Genomic DNA, 20,742 nt, shown 5'->3' with positions numbered 1-20,742 from the left:
ACTACAGCATCTGTCTCCCTAACCCAGTGAGATTGCCATAAGCCCAGGCTGACACTTCTTCTTAGCTTCTATTACCCATGCCAAGAATCTGCCAATACACAAGTGAAAAGCTGAGGTGAATGTGGGGCTCAATTCATTACAGTTTTTTCCTCTCTGGGATCTTGGATTCCCTGGTACTGGCTTCCTTAGTTTTTCTCTGGTGACTCCAAATAGTTGTTGTATATATTATTTTTAAATGGTTGTTCTCAACAGGAGAGTTAAAATATTACAAGCTATTCTATCATAGCTAGAAGTGGAAGTTGAATCATTCACTTTTAATTTGCAATTTTCCATAATCTCTACTTTCAATATAGTCTTTCATTTGTGGTTTTAAAACTGCAGAGTTAAAACTGAGTCAGAAAAAGTATGTACCTGGGTGAACTTGAAATAAGAAAAATGAGTCAGGGAGGCATTTATTCAAATATTAAATAAAATCTGTACAATTGCTATTTTTCTATGGTTAGTCTAAATAACAAAGGGAAAATGGATTCCTGAATTATGTAGGTGTTAGTCTAATACTGCAAATTCAGCATTCTGTGTATTACAGGTCTAATGTCAGTATTGAACAACAAAATTAAAACACTCTATTGGTTTTATAAGTATAAAATATAGTGCCTTTCTGTAACATATATTTTGTATTACTTTTTGAATTCATAACATATATTTTCTCTCTGCAGAAAGGTAAGTCCGACGCTTCAGTATGTAAGTTGTTTTTATTTTTTTTTGTTATTTTTTTTCAAGTGAAAGAAATAGGTCTCTTTACTATGTTGTGTAGGTCTTCTGGATGGGACATGCTCCATTTAGAGCTCGGTTTCCTGCTTGGAGGGACAATTAATATGCTTACTACTTGAGAAACAGCATGGCTCATTGGACTAAGCTTTGAGTCAGTAGTTTGGAGTTATAATCCTACTTCTACTACTGATTCAATTTATGTCCCTGGGCAAAACATTTAACCTCTGTATTTGTTCACCTAAAAAATGGGATAAAATGATCACTTATTTGAATGAGTAGGTAGTAATAACTAATTTTGAATATAAAGAAATGTGTACAATATATTTTGACCAGTTAAAATTACTACAAGTGTTCCTACAATTCAGTTCCCCCCAAAGCCTCAGTATTGCTTTGATTAAAATTCTTCTGATCTAAGTTAAAATGAAGCACAATAAAGTGCAGCTAAGTGTTTTAATTTGCATGCTTAAACAGATGGGAAAATCCAGTGTTGTTTAGCCTGAGAAAACAAAAATTTTTTAGAAATAAAGTGAAAAATAATTTTTCTTTACCCATTGTTTTTTTAATTGTAAAGAGTATTATTTGTCATACACATGTATTACTCTCTATTGCCTCAGTGCAAAAATTCACTTTTACACACAATAACAATAAACTTACATCCACTCTTTTCATTTTCTTATAATTCTCTAGAATGGAGTTGTAATAATAATTACTGTTAAATTTTATGATAATTTTATCTCAGCACAGATTTTTTTAAAAAATGCTCTCACCATATCATAAAAAGGAGCAAATATTCGGATAGTTCCTTTGCCTGGTACTTTACCTTACTTTGCATAATATACGCTTTTGAAAAAATGTAAAGATAATCTTTTTTTTTTTTAATACAGAGAAATTTTCAAAATACTTGTATATAGGAAAGGTGCCATTGAAAGGAAGCCTTAAAAAGAATGCCTTTAAAAATTTAATAAATCACCCTCAATTTTTTTTCACAAATTTGAGTTTAATTTAAAATAGAGGACAATAAATTGACTTTCTTTACCATGTATCTCTTTATAACTATTTCTAGTGCACTGGTACTAGACTGAGACTCATTTTTTTTAATCTATGAAATGGCAATAATATCATCAAGGCTACCTATTTAACAAAGTTGTAATGAAAATCAAGTAAGTATGTATAACAAAACACTTTGAAAACCATTTGTCTTGTTGGAGATAACATTGAGGAATGCTGTCATCTAATAGCCTCCAAGAAAGATCTCTGTATTCTTGAAGTCTTAATGTTTTTACTCCCTTGTCTAATATTTGTCACCATTCTAAGTAGTTTCCACCTCCTTAGAAATGACCCATTCAGCTCACTGGATGCTTTAACATCCAATTTTGAATCCACTGCCAGTCACAATTTTTTTCTATCACTGCATTGGTAACTCCCTGGCCACTGTCATCACAGACACAACTCCCCTCCAAAACCTTGAATTCTTATTCTTAGATAATAGTTCCTATCCTAGCTCACTTGCTTAAATATCAGCCAGAAGGCAATGAGTCCAAATGGTGTCAGCCTTCTAATCCATTGCTCCTGTCACAACTCTACCCACAACAGCCTCTTCTAGATTGCATTTTCTCCTGTCCAACTCAAATTCCATTATTCAGTGTTTCAATACAATTCCTATAACTTTCTTGTTTTTCTTTTACTCAAAAATCACTTACTTAACAAACCCAACCAAGGTAGAACTCAATCATCTGTATGACATCTTTCTCAGTTTTTATCTCATCTCTCTGGCTGTTACTTTTTCATCCCCTTTCCTGGCTCTTTATCTTCCATTTGCTAAATTTCTTCTCTCTGTCCCCTCTCTACTTAAACACTTTTATTCATTCCCATGGACTTAAATACCTTTTATGTGCTGATAATTCCTAAATTTGTATCTGTAGGATTGCCCGTTCCGTGAAACTTCAGTCACATCCAAATGCTTACTTACTTTACATCTCTATTCAGATGTCTTGCGGTCATCTCAGATTTAACATTTTCAAAATTGAGTTCTTTCATTATTCATCTCTCTGCTTCCTTTTCTATATCTCTCCCTCTAAATATTCACCATCTCAACCAATGACACTATCTCTGATCCTTTGCTTAAGAAAAAAGTAGCAGTCATCCAATTCATCAGTAAATCCTGTTGATTCTTCTTCCAAATTATATCTTGAATCTGTCTGCTTCTTTCCATATTAGTTCATAGTACCATAATCTCTTGCCTGACTTACTGTGACACCTTTCTCACTGGTCTCTGCTTTCTTTGGTAATTTCTTACAACCTGTTCTCCATATAAGAGCAAGAATAATCTTTAAAGACCTAAGCTAGAACTCCCTTACTTAAAACTGTCCAATGGCTTGATGCTTCACATTGAATAAAATCCAAGGACTTTACTTCTGTCTATAAGATATTGCATGGTCTGGGGCCTGAATTCCTGTTTCTCCTTATTCATACCACTGTCTTCATAGCCATGAAATCCTCTTTTCAATTTCTGGAATACATTACAGGCTTTGTACATACTGTTCCTCCTTAACTAGCTCGATTCATGGCTATCTCCTTTTCGTCTTGTGGGTTCAGTTTAAATACGACTTCCTTAGTAGGTCCTTCCTGATTTATTCTAAATAATGCCTTTTTTCCTCTCCAGTTCCACCACTCTTCCTTATCTCAGCATCCTGTCTGCTTTTATACATAATCTTTCCCACTTGACAATTACTTGTTTACTTGCTATTTTTCCATCTTCCTTATGATACTGTAAGCTAAATGAGGGAAGAGATGATATCCACTTCTTTTATCATTATACAACCAACACCTAGGACAGACCCTGTAGCTAATAATTACTTGTGGAATAAATGAATACCACAGATAAAGATGGACAATGTGATGAAAATGATTGATTCTTATGCAGTCTTGCATTAGAGACAATTTTAGGGCCATAACCATCAAAGCTTTATTTAAGATCTTAAACATTTGTTAAAATGGATGGAAAGCACTATTTTTGAGACAGTCTTAGGTATATAGCCTATTTTCCACTCCAGTCCTTTCAAATGATCTATGGTGATTTTCCCATCTATGAGACTTTTATAAAATACAATAAAACTAAATTGCTAAAAACACGAAATAAAAAAAACAAAATATAAGCCCAATTATTTTTAACTTCCACAGACTTAACATTATTCTTTAAGTTTCTATAAAACTTTTTAATTGAATGTTGTCAATGTCTATGCCAATCGCATTGAAGATCATAACAAAGAGTTTGAGCCAACGCTGGTTTGAGAACTGCATTTTTGAGTAGTGTTGTTTTACTCCAACTTGAATGAATGACTGGGGTCATTGGGATTGATTTATTCACTATATCTCAAAGCGCATGTAGCCTTTGTTATAGAAAGAGGAGTTGAAAACCATTAGAAGTAAAATAGAAAACAAAATAAAAGCCATAAGATGTATAACATAGGCATACAATTTAGAAATAAAAGTTAGAAAATTAGTTGAAAAAAAGTTATAAAACTATGAAAACAGAAAACTAAGTCCCTGTAGTCATGAATATAAATTGGAGGGTGGGAAAATACCTCTGGATTTTGAAGGACATGAGAGTGGGAGAAAAGTCAAAATTTACCCTTGGGATGTTACACAAGAACCAGTTGGTTGTTGAGGATTCTATTACTACTGGTTAGTATAGCCTTTTTATCAAAGTGCTGGATACATTATTTCCACCACAGCTAGTATTTCCTAACTTTCCTAACTCATTTTCCTGCCTTAAAATATTCTGCCTTCATGTTTTGTCCCACGTCCATTCCCACATCTATATTCTCATTATTTCCTCCCCTTACACCCCACCATTGACATACTGCAATGCTATGCCTAGATCTAAGTAAAAAGAGAGGAGTAGCAGTAGCAAAAGCTAGGATATGGGGAATTTCATTTCCACCTTGAGCATTTAGGGAGAGGAGAATGTTCATAGAAGATATGCTATTATTTGCCTTCCTTTGACTTACCAAGTTACCAAGATTTTCCCCATGTACTATGCTTTACAGCATTGGTATATGAAAAATTCATTACTTATGCCACTTCAGGAACATCCATGTTATCTGAACACAGGAGAAGACTTTTATAGTACCTTTATAGTATACTTTCACATAGTTACACAAATATATACTTTTAGAGTATATCGAAAGCAGCAGAAATATTTTTAAATCCTTCATCTTAGGGAAATTCAACATCCTTCATACTCCAAAGAATTTAGTCATTTTACTGACGATAAAGGAAGAGAGATCTGGCATGTCTATGCTTAATTTATATGTGGCTGTTGGTATGTCCAAAGGCAAGTGAGTACATTACAGTGGGTTTCTTCACAATATATGGCATACCACCCAATCTCAAAGGTACGTTCAAATCTGACCTAATTCAATTCCAGCTCTATTTCAGAGCTGAAGATTTAAACTTACTCCATACCTTTTAGAGCCATATGAGTTTCTAGCATAAAAAATCAATTGTCCTTTATTTTGGAAGCAGTCTATGACACTTGTTTACCTCTGTATCCTCATCTAGCCAACATACACTTGAATTTCTAGATTGAATTGGCCTTTCAAGATTCCTCCAGCTGGGAAAAACTTGCAGTTCAATTGAACTTCTTGTCTGAACTCTGGACTTGAAATTCCAGCATTAGAGTGAATAGAAGACCAGGTCTCAGGCATGGAGATTGAGTGGTGTTAGCTAAAGATGTTTAATACATAATTGTCTAATGCTCTGGCAGACCAGAATTCATGTTTCCTTTCCCTTTCTTCTCCTTCCTTCCTTTCTTCCTCAGTTTGTGCAGATTGCACTGTTAGGGAGGTGTTGGATATGTAGATTAACAAAAAGTGATTCTAGAAATAGGAAAGAAAGAGGGGCAGTAGGGTTAGCTGCAGCTACCTTTGTCTTCTTTTTAACCTTTGGAATTCCAGTGGGAATTAGTCACATTCTCTCATGTCTTACTAGGTTAAATTATTTTTGAATTTTTAAAAATATACAGAGGATGGGGGATTTTAGGAACAAAATAGGTAACTACTGTTACTGGATATTAATAACTTCTCCCATGGGGTTAAACTCTTTATTAGAGAAGAATAGTCTTCTAGTGTGTACGTGGACTTGTTGCTCCTCTTTCATACTACAGAAAAATAATTTCCACCTTCTCTTACATTCTTTTACTGGCAAATTTAGGTGGTTAGATAAGGAATATATTTTCAAGTTTTAGTCCTATTACTGGTTATTCCAGTTATTCCACTTGCTCTGATTTCACAATTCAAGAAATATGGAAGTGATGCAGAGATAAGACAACAGTGAGGCCTGATCCAGGGTATAACCGACATCAAATTCCTGAATGAATTAAATACACTCTTCGCTTCCAGAAACATTAGTGGCAACTTTTAGTGCAACTGGAGAATGCAAGAAGGTTTATATTTATTCCTCTGACCAGCTCATAAAGTTCAGAGAATTACATAATATGAGATCATTTAGACACCCTGAAGACCAACTTGGGACTTTTCTTAACTCTTGCACAATATCAGTCAAATTCTGAGCACCACAACTTGAGAACTGGAAATCTTGGAGAGAGTTTAAAGAGTCACAATAATTACTAATAACCTTGACAAGTTGTAGAAATGGGCAGATAATTACAGGATGAACTTAATAGACAGAAATATAGAGTAATTTAGAGGAAGAGAAAAATAAAATGTGAATACAAGAGAGAAGGCTTGGCTTTGTGGGAAAAATGTGGGAATCAGTAAACCACCAGTAAAACATGAGTTAGCCGTACAGTACAGTTGTTTTATTATTCTTTATTAATAAACCCCCAAATTTATAGAATACACGCAAGAATATTGCACTTAAAAAAAAGGCAATAATCCCCTAGTCATCCATACAATTATACACCTATCACATGCTAGACACTTTGAGTGCAGGCATAATAAAATGGAGAAGACGTAAGATTCCTACCTTCACGGAGCTCGCTAAAGTGTGGTAAATGAGAAAGGTAGTACCTTTAATACTGTTTTAAGTTTGTATTTTGTAGCCAACTTCAAGTATAGCAAATACTGTGAGTTCCTTGAGGTAGGGATCCTGTTTTTGCATTTAGGATCCATTCCGTGCCTCCAGCACAGCACCTTGTAAGCCATCAACTCGTATTAAGGGGTAAAAATAAGTCCTAAAAGAACTAAAATTTGAAAAAGTAAATACTTGTCTGACCATCAAACATGTCGATCGAAATCAGGTTTCCTCTTCGGCACGTAATAAGTATTTGCGAACCTATTATGTGGAGAAGAGTTCTCAACACAATGCTTTGTGTATAAAAGGGATGGTGGGAATGCACTCAAATTGCACACGGTGATAACTGCCATGGATATCCTGACCGGGTTGACAGCCCATCCTCCACGAGTTTTTCCCCTTCTTTTTTAGCCAAAAGACAAAACGCTTAAGCAGTAGCTACAGGGTTGGGACGCGGAGCTAAGACTGGGGGCACAGACACCAGCTCGCGCGCACTGAGCTCCGCTCGGACTGGCTCACCCCGGCTTCCTCCGCGCCTCCGTGCGGACGAGGCGTCCCCCCAGAGGAAAGACAGGGTGCCGCAGACGCCCGTCGGAGTCACTGGCCACCCGCCCTGCCTCAGGCTCCTGTTCCTCTTGGGCTCCCACTGATCTTGCGAATGTACGCTCCAAAGAGACCAGCGGGGTGCGCGAGTAGAAAACCAGGTGCTCCGGGTCCCCGATCGCATCCAGTCACCCACCCACTCGAGCCCCGCAGCCCAGCAGGCCCAGCAGGCCGGACGCCGAGGCCTCGCGGTATCGAGCCTCCATCCGCCCCGCCTCCTCGCCCTCCAGCCGGCCCCGCCCTCGCACTCACCCCTCCCCCGCTCCCGCCTCGCTTCCCCGACAATCTCCTCGCGCTCCCGGCCCGGCACGCGCGCTGCGCCCGGCCGCCGCTGCCGCCGCCGCCGTCGCCGCCGCCGCGGCGGAGCGTTTCTCCGCGGTGCCTGGCTTCCAGCTTCGGGCCGGAACCGGAAGTCTGGGGGGCGGGGCCGGCGGAGGCCAGGGGACCGAAAACGCGGCCGAGCCCGGAGCCCGGAGCCGGAGCCAGAGCCTGGACCAGAACTTGGCCGCCGCTTGCACCGCTGCCGCCGCCGCCGCCCGCTGCTCCTTCCCCGCGCCGCAGCTGCCTCGGCCGCCACGGCCGTGAGCTCGGCCGTCAGTGGTCCGCGGACTTTGGGTGTCCGGGTTGAAGGTCGGTCCGGACGTCGGACCCAGCTCGGTTCCCGGACTGTCCGGGCGGCAGCGGACGCCGCCGCCTCCTCGTCGCCTCAGCCTGGCGTTTTGTTCCGAGAGACCCAAGAGGCGAGCGGAGCTGACAGTGATTTTGACAGTGATTTAAACCCGCTTTTGTTGTTGTTGGCTTTTCGTTGTTTGGTTTTGTGTGTTGTGCGTGTGTGTGGCGGTTTTTCCCCCGTGGTGCATTTTTTTTTTTTTATTGTTGTGCTCTCTCTTTTTTTTTTTTTTTTTCTTCTTAACCCCGTGAACGTTTTTTTTGGTCGGGGCTTCCGAATATGTTTTATGACGGTTGATTTTACACCAGGAGGTTTGTCTCCGAGGAAGACCCAGGGAACTGGATATCTAGCGAGAACTTCCTACGGATTCCTCGGAGCCTCGGGAAAATGGGAGCTGCTGCAAAGTTGGCGTTTGCCGTCTTTCTTATCTCTTGTTCTTCAGGTAGGTGCATGGAGCCCGGCGCGGCGGGGCTGCTGCTGCTGCTGCCGCTGCCGCCGCTGCTGGCGGCCGCGGTTGTTGTTGGCCGAGGTTGTTGTTGGGTCGGCGAGCTCCAGTGGAGCCTGGGGAGGTTTTCCCCAACCCGGAGCCCCTCGGCTGCGACCCCCCAGGTCTGATTGTGATCTGGAAACCTCCGTGAATTTTTCTCGTCTAGAGTTAGGCTGGCGAACTGATAAGAGTGACTGCTCTGTTGTGGAAGTGAGAAAGTCATGGTTTGTGGCCATAACACTGGATGACAGCGCTGGTTGGGTTGCAGTTAAGCCACAGATACCACAAGTGACAATCTATGCAAAGGTTTGAGAACCGAAAGGCGTTTTCTGGAATGTCATTTACTGTGGCATTCTCCAAAATAAGGGTGTTTTATTTTAATTGGCTTTTAATTAGTGCTTCACCAGTGACTATCACGACAGAGATCAAGCCAGTTGTTACTTAATTTTGACCGTGAGAAACAATGCATCATATCAGCAATTTCATCTGGGTCTCCCTTTACGTTTTCTTCAACTTCACTGTCCAGCAGTGTTAAAAATAGTTGTAGTTGTTGTTGTTGGAGTATTAACAATAACCCAGTGCTGGAGAGGTATGCCTCTGTGTGTTGGTAATGTGCTGGCTTTCAACCACCATTTATGTGCTCTTTTCTGGCATAGATTTTGCTTACCTACGGAATACTTATTTTAAACGCGTTGTATTGAAGCATTGTTTTTGGTTTAGAGCAGCCATTTGAGATTGTTCATACTGTCAAATACACTATAATCATAAAATAGGTTTTGCCCAAGGTTGGAAGAATAATTTGGTCCTTTTATATTTGAAATTTTGATTTTGTGAGAACGTTCTATGCTTGCAACCAGTGGTTGGAAAACTATCTAGTCCTTTGTATTTGAAATTCTGTAAATGAATATATCATCTAGCTCAAAGGTGCAAATGTACACAACAGGAGAGTTTGTTTGATAGATGAAACAATTTTAAAGTCACAATGGATCTGTTTATCATAAAATTCAATATTCAGTTATTAGGTTGTGACAGAATTATAGGGGGGGGAAACGAATTGACAGGTTTCATGGCCATGTCTTTATCTCGTTTGCTACAGGGAAATTAGAGGGTGTTAGTCTTTTCTTTGTGTACCTCTGTGGTATGTGTGTGTGTCCATCCTCCCAACCCTCCCCCCCCCTTAATAGAATCTTTTGTAATGTATAGAATTTTGCTGAATGGTACATTTCCTTGTGGTTAATAAATGGATAAAGTCTAGTCTTATGTCTGTAGTGGTATTGATCAGTTCCGGGTGGGCTAAATGTGTTGTGAAATGGCGATCATTGCCAGAGATTAACCAAAGAATCATGTCTGTTTAAATGGAAGAAGGAACATGCTTAAGGCAGGCTGACAGTTCTTTTTGTGCACGGTTTGGGGAAGAAGATAAACAATGGTGTCTCTGAAATGAATGAATACCTTGATAACATTAAACCTTTTGCTTTTGTGACATGACTTAACTGTGTAGTTTTTATTTTTCCCGTAGTACTCTTTATCCTGTGTTCTGTATGTTCTGGTTGGTAAACTCCTCTTGTTCAAATCCCTTTCTCTGATCTCCTGCCCTTGAGGAGGAGGGGCATCATGGCCACTGACCAAGGAATTGTGGACATTATTCCCTCCCAAACCCACCTGAGTCACACTAATTGGTGAAGGAGGTTATTCTTGAGCAGTCTCAAGGTATTACTTCTGGAAAAGCACGCTGTCGCTACAGATCTTACAGCTTCCTCTGCTTGGTTTGGAAGTAAAAAGAATTGAGCATTAGTTTTTTTGTAGGATCGTTTTAACTGGGCCAAGAGGTTAATAACTAAAATTTTAAAATACAGTAATTTTGTTGCTCTAGAGCATATAGATATATATATATATAGCACACAGAATTACATAAAATTGCTACTAAATATTGTTGCATAGTTTATTTTTCAAATAAAAATTCCTAGTTGAACTAAAATATAATTCTACTGAAGATCATTGAAATCATCTGAAAGACTTTAATCCATGTTTATGTATGAAGATTTTTAGTACTTAAAATATCTGATTTTTTTAAAAGGCTTTTGTTATGAATCAAATATACTCTAAAAAATTATTATGTTTCTTTTCCTAATTGATTTTTCTGTGTAATATGTAAATTTGGCATGCTGGAAGCATGAGGATGGCTATTTTTATGTGAATTAAAAAATTTTTCAAGTTGTCAGTTTTTAGTTTCTGGATTTTTTTTTTTTTAAGCAAATGAGAAATGGTGGTAAAGAGCTCTTGTATTTCAGGATTTTTGGATGGACGTTTATTGTTTTCTTTAGTATTTTGTGGACTTTGATTTTTCAGTTTCTATCCTGTGTTATATATACTGGAGACTGATTTTGCAGACTGATTTTGCATATTCTGCGTTCTTGTAGAATATGGCCAAATATGTAATTTCTTTCTGTAATTCCACGGGAAACATTTTGGAGTTTTTCCTTCATCCTCAAATGCCTTCAGCTTCCTTTTGTATTTGAATTTTTTCATTCTCCTTATCTTTCCTCAGATTCTGTTTCAAAACACAGATCTATTTCTTAGATTTTTATTTGTATGTTTTTAAAGCATTGTGGTTAATTTGTATCTTTCTTCATAATTCCTTAAACTGTGAAGCTGAGTTTAATACTTGTTCTAGTACTTAGGTTTATCCTACCTAGAATGATGCAGCTATTGTGGCATTTGAATTGTACTGTATAAGTAGAGAATTTGTTTGGATTTCTGTGAGAGCTGAAGGAGTCTGGTCCATATATTCCATGAAATAAGAACTGGAAATAAAGTAATTATCTGCATTTCCTTCACTTCAGTTAGACAATACTGTGTGTGTGTGTGTGTGTGTGTGTGTGTGTGTGTGTGTGGCCCGTGTGTGTTTCTGTGAGTGAGTGTATGTGCAGTTGGAGGGAGAATTGGCAGTACAGTGAATCTTCTGGGACTCTTCTGAACTTTGGCTAACAAGTGATAGATATTAAATGCTTTGTTTTCTACAGGCAGAATCTCTTAAATCTAGTCTGTGATCAAATTCAAATATAATATATTGGAACATTAAGACCATAAGAGAAACAAAATAAACTCTCTCTCTCCTACTAATTCATTTTGAATTTTTTTCTAAGACAGTAGTTCTCAAGCTTGGGTGTCTTTTGCTCCTTGCCCCTGCACCTCTCCCCCCAGGGGGCCTTTGAAGACATTTTTCCTTGTCACAATTGTGGGGGAGGGTGTGCTACTAGCATCTAGTGGGTAAAGGGCAGGGATTCTGCTAATCATCTCATAATGAACAGGACAGCCTTCCGAAGTGAAGGGTTATCTGGCTCAAAATGTCAATAGTATTGACAATAAGAAGGCTTATTTTAAACTTTTCATTTTTGAAAGCATGGGTATATTAGTAAAAGGGCTTTGCTTTCCTCTCCCACGGTCAATCATCCAAATTTTACAAGTACATGTTATTGATCTCTAGGTGACCTTGTATTGAGAGCTTTCATCTTTTATCTTTTAAAATTAGAATGATTATATTAGAGAAACAGACTATAGGTATGCACATTATTTCATCTTATTATACTTTAATGAAAATATTTTGTTGACTTACGAATAAACTCTCCAATCACTTTGCTATGATGGAGAGTCCATGAAGACTGTATATTCGTGAATAGGATGAATGATTGGTCAAGGTATCAAGTTTAATTATATTTGCTTTTGATCCAGTAGTGTCTTTGCTGTAATAATCATCTTTAAGGATATTTCCTTTTATCCTTATTAAAATCAGTGTCTGGACTGTGTGGTGGCAACAGGATTATGTGTGAGAGAAAGAGATGAACATGGTGCCTGTAAGTTTTATATGGAAGAAATATGTTTACTGTTAAATGTCTGTGAAAGGTTTCAGAGTATAAATTCAGGGTTTTTTAAAAGGGTATTTCATCTTTTTTAGATAACTTTAATTTGAAGAAATATTTATTTATTTTTGAGAGAGAGCGAGCGTGTGTTGTGTGTGTGTGTGTGTGTGTGTGCGCGCGTGCATGCGCGAGCAGGGGAAAGCAGAGAGAGAGGGAGAGAGAGAATTTTAAGCAGGCTCCACACTGTGTGTGGAGCCCAACGTGGACTCCATCTCATGACCCTAAGATCATGACCTGAGCTGAAATCAAGAGTCAGACGCTGGACTGAGCAACCCACGTGCCCCAATTTGAAGAAACTTTTAAAGTAGTTTCTTAATTACATAATTTTCTGAAGAACCATTGGCTGGGTTTTGGTTATCATTAGGCTCATGTAGGGTATACTAATTAATATTCTGTGCTCTATCACAGACCCTTGTCCTTTTTAAGGTTAAAATTTGACCATAATTAATAAGTGCTTACTTTGTTTTGAAATCTGGTTTTAAGGAAGTTAACCAGCCAGGTAAGGATTAAAGTGAAAAAGTTTAAGTGGCACTACACCAGTGAAAGGAAAAATTCTGAAATCTCTCCCACAACAAGTATGCAAATACGCCTTATACTATCTTTGTAACACTTCCCCATACATATATATCTCTGGTACTATTGACATTTTTACCTTTTGGGTTTACCAGACTCCTTGTTTCATGAGAAGTAAAGCATAACTAAACCAAATGAGATTTTAATAATCTCTAAATGTTCCTTTAGATTCTAAAACTATTTTGTTGCTTTTTTACTTTTGTAAGTAGTGTACTCTCATATCTCATCTTTGGTGTCTCAGAAATCTGTGATTTAAATTTGTCTTTTCATGCTCTTTTATGTTGCTACTTGTCAAAGTAAGGTTAGCAGTGTTTGATATTGGGGTCACTAGTACTCCTTCACTTTTTATTCCATATTCTGTAATTTATAATCTCTTCTGTTCCCTTTCCACTTTCTGCCTTCTTTGTTTACTCTCTTCCCGGCCCGCTCCCCACTGTTCCTTCTGTACTTCCCTAAACTATAGGCTGCTTGCTTGTGGAACCCACTTGTTGCTTAGCATCAGGGGTGGCTCAAGAGGGCACACCCATGGTTTAAATGAAAACAGGTTCAATTTAGGATGTTTGAGAATTAACCAGATAGTCTTTTCCACTGTTCTTTAAATTGTTGGTTTCTGGAATACCACACACACACACACACACACACACACACACACACACTTACACTTGGGAGTAGTGTTACTCTCTTGGAATCAAATGACCTGAACTGTAGATTGCTCTTACACCCTTTTTAATATTCTGGTTTTCTTTAACTCTTTGTTTTTTTCAGAAAGTCTGTCTTTTGTTACTATTCATTCATCATCTCTGGTTAAGCCAAAATTTGACCAGACCAGAGAATATATTTATTGCTACAGCTGGAACCACATCAGACTTCCTCTGTGGTAGATTTAATTTTGTTAGTTTATGATAGTCATGTCTAGACAGAACATTGATTTCAAATTGACTATTGAACATGAAAGTTCCAGGAATAGTGTATAGGGGAAGGAGAAGGAGAAGTCAAGAGGTAAGAAAACTACTGTAGATAGCAATTGACTTTCCGTCATTCTCCAACTGGATTTCTGTTAGGCACTTGCATATACCCAAATGCATCTAGTAGTCACATTTAATAAAGGGATCTAAAGGAAATGTATTGTCTTTGAGGTTCGATTTTTAAAAACTGTTAAATGGTGGGCTTAAAGGAAAAAAATCGGAGGTTCTTATGGATACTGAACAAGAATGTGGTCGTGGCGTCAGTGGACTTTGGTTCTGGTGCCAGCACTGCCACTGTCCAGCTCATTCATCATTTCTCTTACCTGAATTATTGTTGCACTTTTCTAGTTAAGACTACCTAGGATCTTGTCACTACTTCCTCTTCCATTCCATCCACATGTGACTTCCAGATTGATCTCATTAAAAGATAAATCTAAATATGTCACTCCTACTTAAAATGTTTCACTGTGAGTCACCTTTAGCATGAAACCCAAAGTCTTGGAATGGCATGTACTTAGAATGGTGTTTTATCATTGGTTCCTGTATGTTTTCTCTAACATGTTAGTATATTGGTTGGCTAAGGGAGTTATATTTCCCTGGTTTACATCCTGGCTTCACAGTTTAACCTTGGGCAAATCACTTCACTTTTTGTGCTTCAGTTTGTCATCTACAAAATGGGTATATTAACAGTGCCTCCCTGAGAGAGTAATTTGAAGATTAAATATCACATAAATACTAGGTATTCTGATGTGGCTCCTCCTTAGTGTGAGTCCTATATTCCGGCTGTACAAAGTTGACTTGCAGTTTTTTGAATGTGTCCTCCTTTATTGTGTATCAGTATGGTACCTTTGTATATGTTGTTTCTTCGTCCTTTACCTGGCTAACTCCTAAATTTTTACGACTGAGAAATATCCCCTCTTTGGAAGCAGGTTTTTTTTTTGCCACCCAACCCAGATTGAGCTAGTTACTTTCTATTCTTCTAAATGATCTTGATTCCAGCAATTATTGCAAATGTTTATTTGCCTGTATACACTTTAGACTATGAGCTCTCCGAAGACCTCTTTATCTACAGACCCAGTCCTAGAATCTGGCACACATTAGGTGCTGAGCAAATGTTTAGTGAATGAATGAAGTGAAATTTTTTAATTTCTGGGCCTGAATTTTCTTTTATGTACTAAAGCAATAAACTTGGATTAATTATTCCTGAACTTTTTTTCTGTCTCTAAAAGCTTTATGATTCTATAATCCTAAGGTTAGAGTTTAATAGTGATATTTTATTAAGAAAAAATGATTTTGCTGGTTGTTGTTTTGCTGCTGTCCTTAAGTTCTCTTCATTTTTTTGAAATGCTGTGTTTCTGATCCTTAGACTAAATATTTTAATGTAATTGGAATTGCAGAGATATCGAAGGCATCTTAGAGAGAATCAAGTTCTGTGACTTTCAGCTTTTTTGACTATAACTCACAATAAGAAATGACACATTGCATCATGACTCAGTTCCCTTAAACATAAATATGTATATGTATTAGAAATATTTTTGTGAACTTGTACTATGTGTAAGACTTTTATTTATTTTTATATTCTATTTCACTATTTTTTTTGTTGTGATCCATTAATTAATTCAGTGATCAACTAATGGGTTCTAACCTCCTAAGAAATAGTGACCTACCTAGCTCAACAATTCCTTATTCTCTCCACCCAATATTCTGACTAGAGAAGGAAACTACAAAGTAAATATGTGCAGTGAAAAATATGGGAGCTGAAAAATGTGCTCATTATTTAATCTACAATAGAGAATGTGTACTTATGTACAGAATATAGGGAAAACTCTTCCTAAGGGAGAACATGGACCTGCTCTGTCTAAGCTGTTTTCTCTTCTGGATTCGCAGGATAAATTAAGCACACATAAAGGTGTTAAAACAAAATTAGATTGTAATTTTGAAGAGTTCAGATTCCCCCCCCCCCCCCCCCCCCCCCCCCACCAAGAAAGGCTTGCTGGAGGACGTAGATAGATCCTAATAATAGGGAAAAAAAATAATCTTGGCAGGTAGTTGAGAGGGATGTTCATCTTAATATGAAGGAAAATGTACAAAATAGTATCATTAACACAGAGAACATTTGACAGTAAACCTGACCATGATGGAAGGCAAGTTGAAATGAAGGAATTTTGACTAACTCTAAGGAAGAGATTTATGAGATGAGAAGATGTTTATAATTGCTTGAAGAAGTAAAACAATCTTAGTCAAGGGGGTTCAATCAGATGAAAGGTAATTAAAACTAAGAGGGGATAGGAGTGGATGATACAGATCTTGAGGATGTTTCAAATATATAAAAATGTGGAATATAGAAGAGCAATTTGGTAGCACTACTAAATAAAATTGGTAAGGAAATAAACCAGGAGAAAATAGGGTGCATTTTCATAACTAAAGAGATTCTAAAGACAGATACGGATTTAGATTATAAGCACAAATGAAAATACAGACATAGATTTGGAATAATAAGAGTACATAGGAAACGTGAGTATGTGTGATATTCTTTTACAGGGGCAGAGACACTGTATGATGGAAAAGTCTTCATTGTATAGTTAAAGAATTCTAAGCACTCGTGGCTCAATATGTTGTTTGTATTTAAATAATGGTCAGATTACAGTAATTGCAATTATTGCTCATGCTGGCCATTCAGATTATATTCTTTGAAATCTTCGTGAGGCATTTTCCTCACAGTAGATCTTGGTTCTGTATAAGTAGATTTAGAAACTTTTCTGACTGACTTGATATATGCTGTTCATGTCTGAATCCTAAACCTTTTCAATATCATTCTTTTGGACTAGATAAAAGCACTTTTTTCTTCAGTTAACTATTTTCTTAGTAGCTCTTGTTACATTGGGAATCATTTTATTCTCTAACTTGCTGAAGAAAAGTAAAGCAATAAGATAATTATTAGAAATTCCCATTAGGGAGTGGTTGCTTTTTAAAAGATTTGAAAAATGAACCATCTTTACATATTGTAATAAAAATAAGCCTATCTATATATAAAGCTTTGAGAAAGGAATTTTCCTACTTAAGATTTCGAACTTTATAATATATACTTTATAGAAATGAAACATTTATTAGGAAATATCTGTGGGTCTTCACATCTTTATGACTATACATGATAAGTCAAGCTTGCTCCAAAGCATTATTTTAAGAAACCAGGGCAGGGCAAATTATGAGATCTTGGCAAGTTTCTAAACCTCTTAGATTAATTTTTTAAATTTGTAAACCACGATGTATTAAATGAAGTAACATGCCACATAACAGTAAATGGTTTATAGTAGATGTTACATACACATATTAGCTTCTAACCTGTGTTTAAGTCTTATTTTTAAGAATATAATCTGTAAAAACACTTAAAAATATAGATTCATTTCTTGGAATATGTTTTTTAATTTGCTGGTAAATTACTTATCAGTCAATATGAAATAATATTCTGACTAAATGATTCAGCCAAAGAAAATATCACTAAAGAGTGCCAAATAGGAGCCAGGAAATATCTAGAACATTCAGATAATTTTTTTTTTTTTTTTTTATGAAGAGTTCTTTAAGGTCTCCTTGTTCCAGCATGCATTAAAAGGAAACATTGGAGTACATTTTCATTTCTATTTATTGGAATTTAAAATATTTTTCTTAATTTCACTTAAACCTTAAGTGTTTCAAAATTTTTCATGTAAAAGTAAAGTCTTGAAAGATTCTTAAGTCTCTTATAGGGTAACAGCTGCAAGCTTTGAAAACATAATCATTTAAGTTTTGAGATCAGTATTTTGAATGTGGTATAATATTTTGGACTAAAACTTAAGAGCCTCATTCAAATTCCTACTTTGCTACTTACTCTTCTTTTACCTTGGCAATCACTAAGATTTCATTTTACTCATCTCTAAATTAAAGAGGATGAAATAAGTATTCATTTATTAACAAATATTGAACTACATGCTAGACACCGCTAAGTGCTTGGGATGCAGCACTGAACAAGACAGATATGATTATGTGCTTATGGAGCTTATAGTCTTAAAGTAAGTAGCCAAATGAATAAAAATAATTACAAATCATCATATGAGTTCTGACAGAAACAAACAGGGCCCTGACAGGGTAACTCTTTATTCGCCTCACTTCACATACCACAAATCTCTAGTTACTTAGTTTATCTGCCTATTTACTATCTGCACTTTCCACTACTGGAGTGTACACTCTAAGAGGGGGGTCTCACCTTTATTACAGTACCCTCAGGGGATGCACAGTTTCCAGAACAGAATAGAAAGAAGCTCAGTAAATGTTTGTCTATCTGCCTGAAGAAGTGAATGCAGGCTTGGGACTGGAGAGATAGCCTGGGACCAGATCATGCAGGGGCTTTGATATAATGTGGGAAAGAGTTAGAATAAAATCCAAAGGGCAGTGGGAAGCAGAGTTTTAAGGAGGAACTGGATCTGGGTTATGTGTTAAGATCACTTTGGCAGCTCTCTGGAAAATCTGTTGGAGATATGTAGAAGTGAAGAGGTGAGATTAGGAGGCTGTTACATCAACCTAAACTGGAAAGACTCTCCAAGACCCTTCTAGCTTTGAACATTCTCTGTATTCTAAAACTTGCCTACACTTAGCCAGTCTTCCTCTCAGATTTTCTTAGTCACCTCATATTTGCCCTGCTTATTCCTTAAAAAGAAGGGATAGGCTTATTGTGCACCTGAGGACTTTGAATACAACATCTCACAAGGAAACAAAAAAAAAAAAAAAAAAAAAGAAAACTCTTAAAAAAGAGATAATAAAACACAGACCAGAGTTTATTGAATTTTTGTGGCTAGTGCCTACATTTAGATTTTGTACATCTGCTAATTCATATTCTTATTTACTAACCATTTCTAGTTCTCTGAAATTTTGACTTTACTCCTTTTCATATGCCTATATTTTCACAAGATCACCTCTTTATTGTTTTAAACATGTAACATAGTTACTGTTGGTATGGTTGAAGATTCAGAGGTAGAAACAGCATACTTTGTATCTTAATTCTTAGGAGTTTGATATCTTTACAGGTTATCGAGGTCTTACAATAAAGGCTGAAAGGATAGTTAATACTATGGGTCCTTATTTTTATTCAGGGCTGTGGCCTCTAAGTAGTTAGCTTGAATATTTTTATCTGTGAAAGATTTCAAACCTCTACTGTTGGTAGGAGGGGGAGGTAGTGCTTGGCACAGGGAAATCAACTCTATATTGGCAGAAGTTCAGCAGCAGCATCTCTGACTAGGAAAAACTGTATTATTACACAGAGATAAAACCAGAAGAAACATTAAACTTTACTGAATTTAAAAGTATAATGGTGGCTGCCTCTTTTCATTTGGTTTCTTTCATTATGGAAGCAGGTAAAGCTGTCTTTGGTAAGCCATCTTCTATAAAGAAGTGTAGTTTTACCCTGTAAATATTATAAATAGGTCATTTTATTTATTATTACCTTAAAGTAGTTCTTGAAAAATAACTGGTTTGGTAGGTTTTGTGTTAATTGGTAGTGGAATTTCATAGTGTATTATTTGTGAATAGAAATTGCTAAGTGTTTTTATTTAAGCTAAGACCTGAAACTGCTTGTGTAAGTATACTTTAAAATGGTATGGGGAGAAGTGAAAAGTCAAAGTTAAAAGAGAATGGTAAATAGTGAGCAAAGGCAGTTGTGAGATAACTAACTTATACAAGATAGGCATGATAATAGTAAAGCAATTTGATCAGTAGACATTCAGAAGTAGAGTAAAATGTCTTTCTATGTGATGGGGAAAATGATTAAATAGCTCCTGATCATCCTTTCATTTTACATAAATATTACATAACAAATCTTACCAGCTGACGTTTTTTAATTCTCTTCTTTATTTCTTTAGAGATACATACATCTGGTTTGGGTGTTGAATTAGGAAATTAATTGCTAATTGTTTGTTAAAATGTAAATAGAAACTGCCTGTTTGCTGAGAGGGCTAGAAATAATAGAAACAATTAAATTAGGAGGCTTTAACTGCTGAGAGGGCCTAACAGACAGTCAGGTACTATTTTTTCTAGTAACTGCCTCTATCAGAATGATTTTTTGAGGAATAAGCTATTCAAGCTCATGCTTACTTCTGAAGGATGGAGTAAAATTAAAAGATTAGGGTCAGAGAAGAAGAGTGTTGGTTATACTTTTAACGTTTTGAATCAGTGAAGGGTGGTTTTGATCTTTTGTCCACAGATCTTATCTTTCACTACTACAGCCTTAGAATAACCTCACACCAAGAATTGTAATTCCTAGTTAGCAACATACATTTAGCAGCTTGATTAAACAATATTTTAAAATTAATATCTGGTCTTGTTTTCATTATAGGTAAAGATATCAGCTCACTAAGCCAGAGAGCAGAAGAAATCAGAAGAGCCCAGTCTGTTACAGATTATAGAATTTTCTACCATTGAAACCTGTTGGCCAGTAAGGGTTAGTTAATAGAAATAAAAGCTAATCTTGTTGGTACAAATATAGCTGTTGGTTAAAACAGAATGATTTTCTCAAAAACAAATAGTAGTAAGAACGTTCTTTATCTTAAATTCAGTGAAAGTAATTATGCACTTCTTGGACTGATATAGTAGAAAGAGCAGGCATTCTTAGGGAGAAAATTGGGTGTTGGGCCTTTTTTTTTTAAATCATGGTGTGATATACTGTGTGGATTTGGGAAAATTCCGTAATCT

General features: G+C 36.8%; 1 protein-coding gene across 1 annotated transcript in view; it reads left to right on the top strand.

Moving 5' to 3' along the window:
• The first annotated feature begins 8,373 nt into the window (after window positions 1-8,373).
• ACVR2A (activin A receptor type 2A) overlaps window positions 8,374-20,742 on the top strand; it is an 83,469-nt gene continuing 71,100 nt past the window's right edge. The window contains exon 1 of the mRNA XM_049616147.1: window positions 8,374-8,522. Coding sequence (XP_049472104.1) covers window positions 8,468-8,522 — 55 coding nt within the window. The 5' untranslated portion in view covers window positions 8,374-8,467. The remainder of the gene's footprint in view (window positions 8,523-20,742) is intronic.

This window comes from Panthera uncia, assembly GCF_023721935.1.
Source record: "Panthera uncia isolate 11264 chromosome C1 unlocalized genomic scaffold, Puncia_PCG_1.0 HiC_scaffold_3, whole genome shotgun sequence".
NCBI lineage: Eukaryota > Metazoa > Chordata > Mammalia > Carnivora > Felidae > Panthera > Panthera uncia.
The sequence above is the reverse complement of the archived record's forward strand: the minus strand, read 5'-3'. Positions and strand labels throughout refer to the sequence as shown.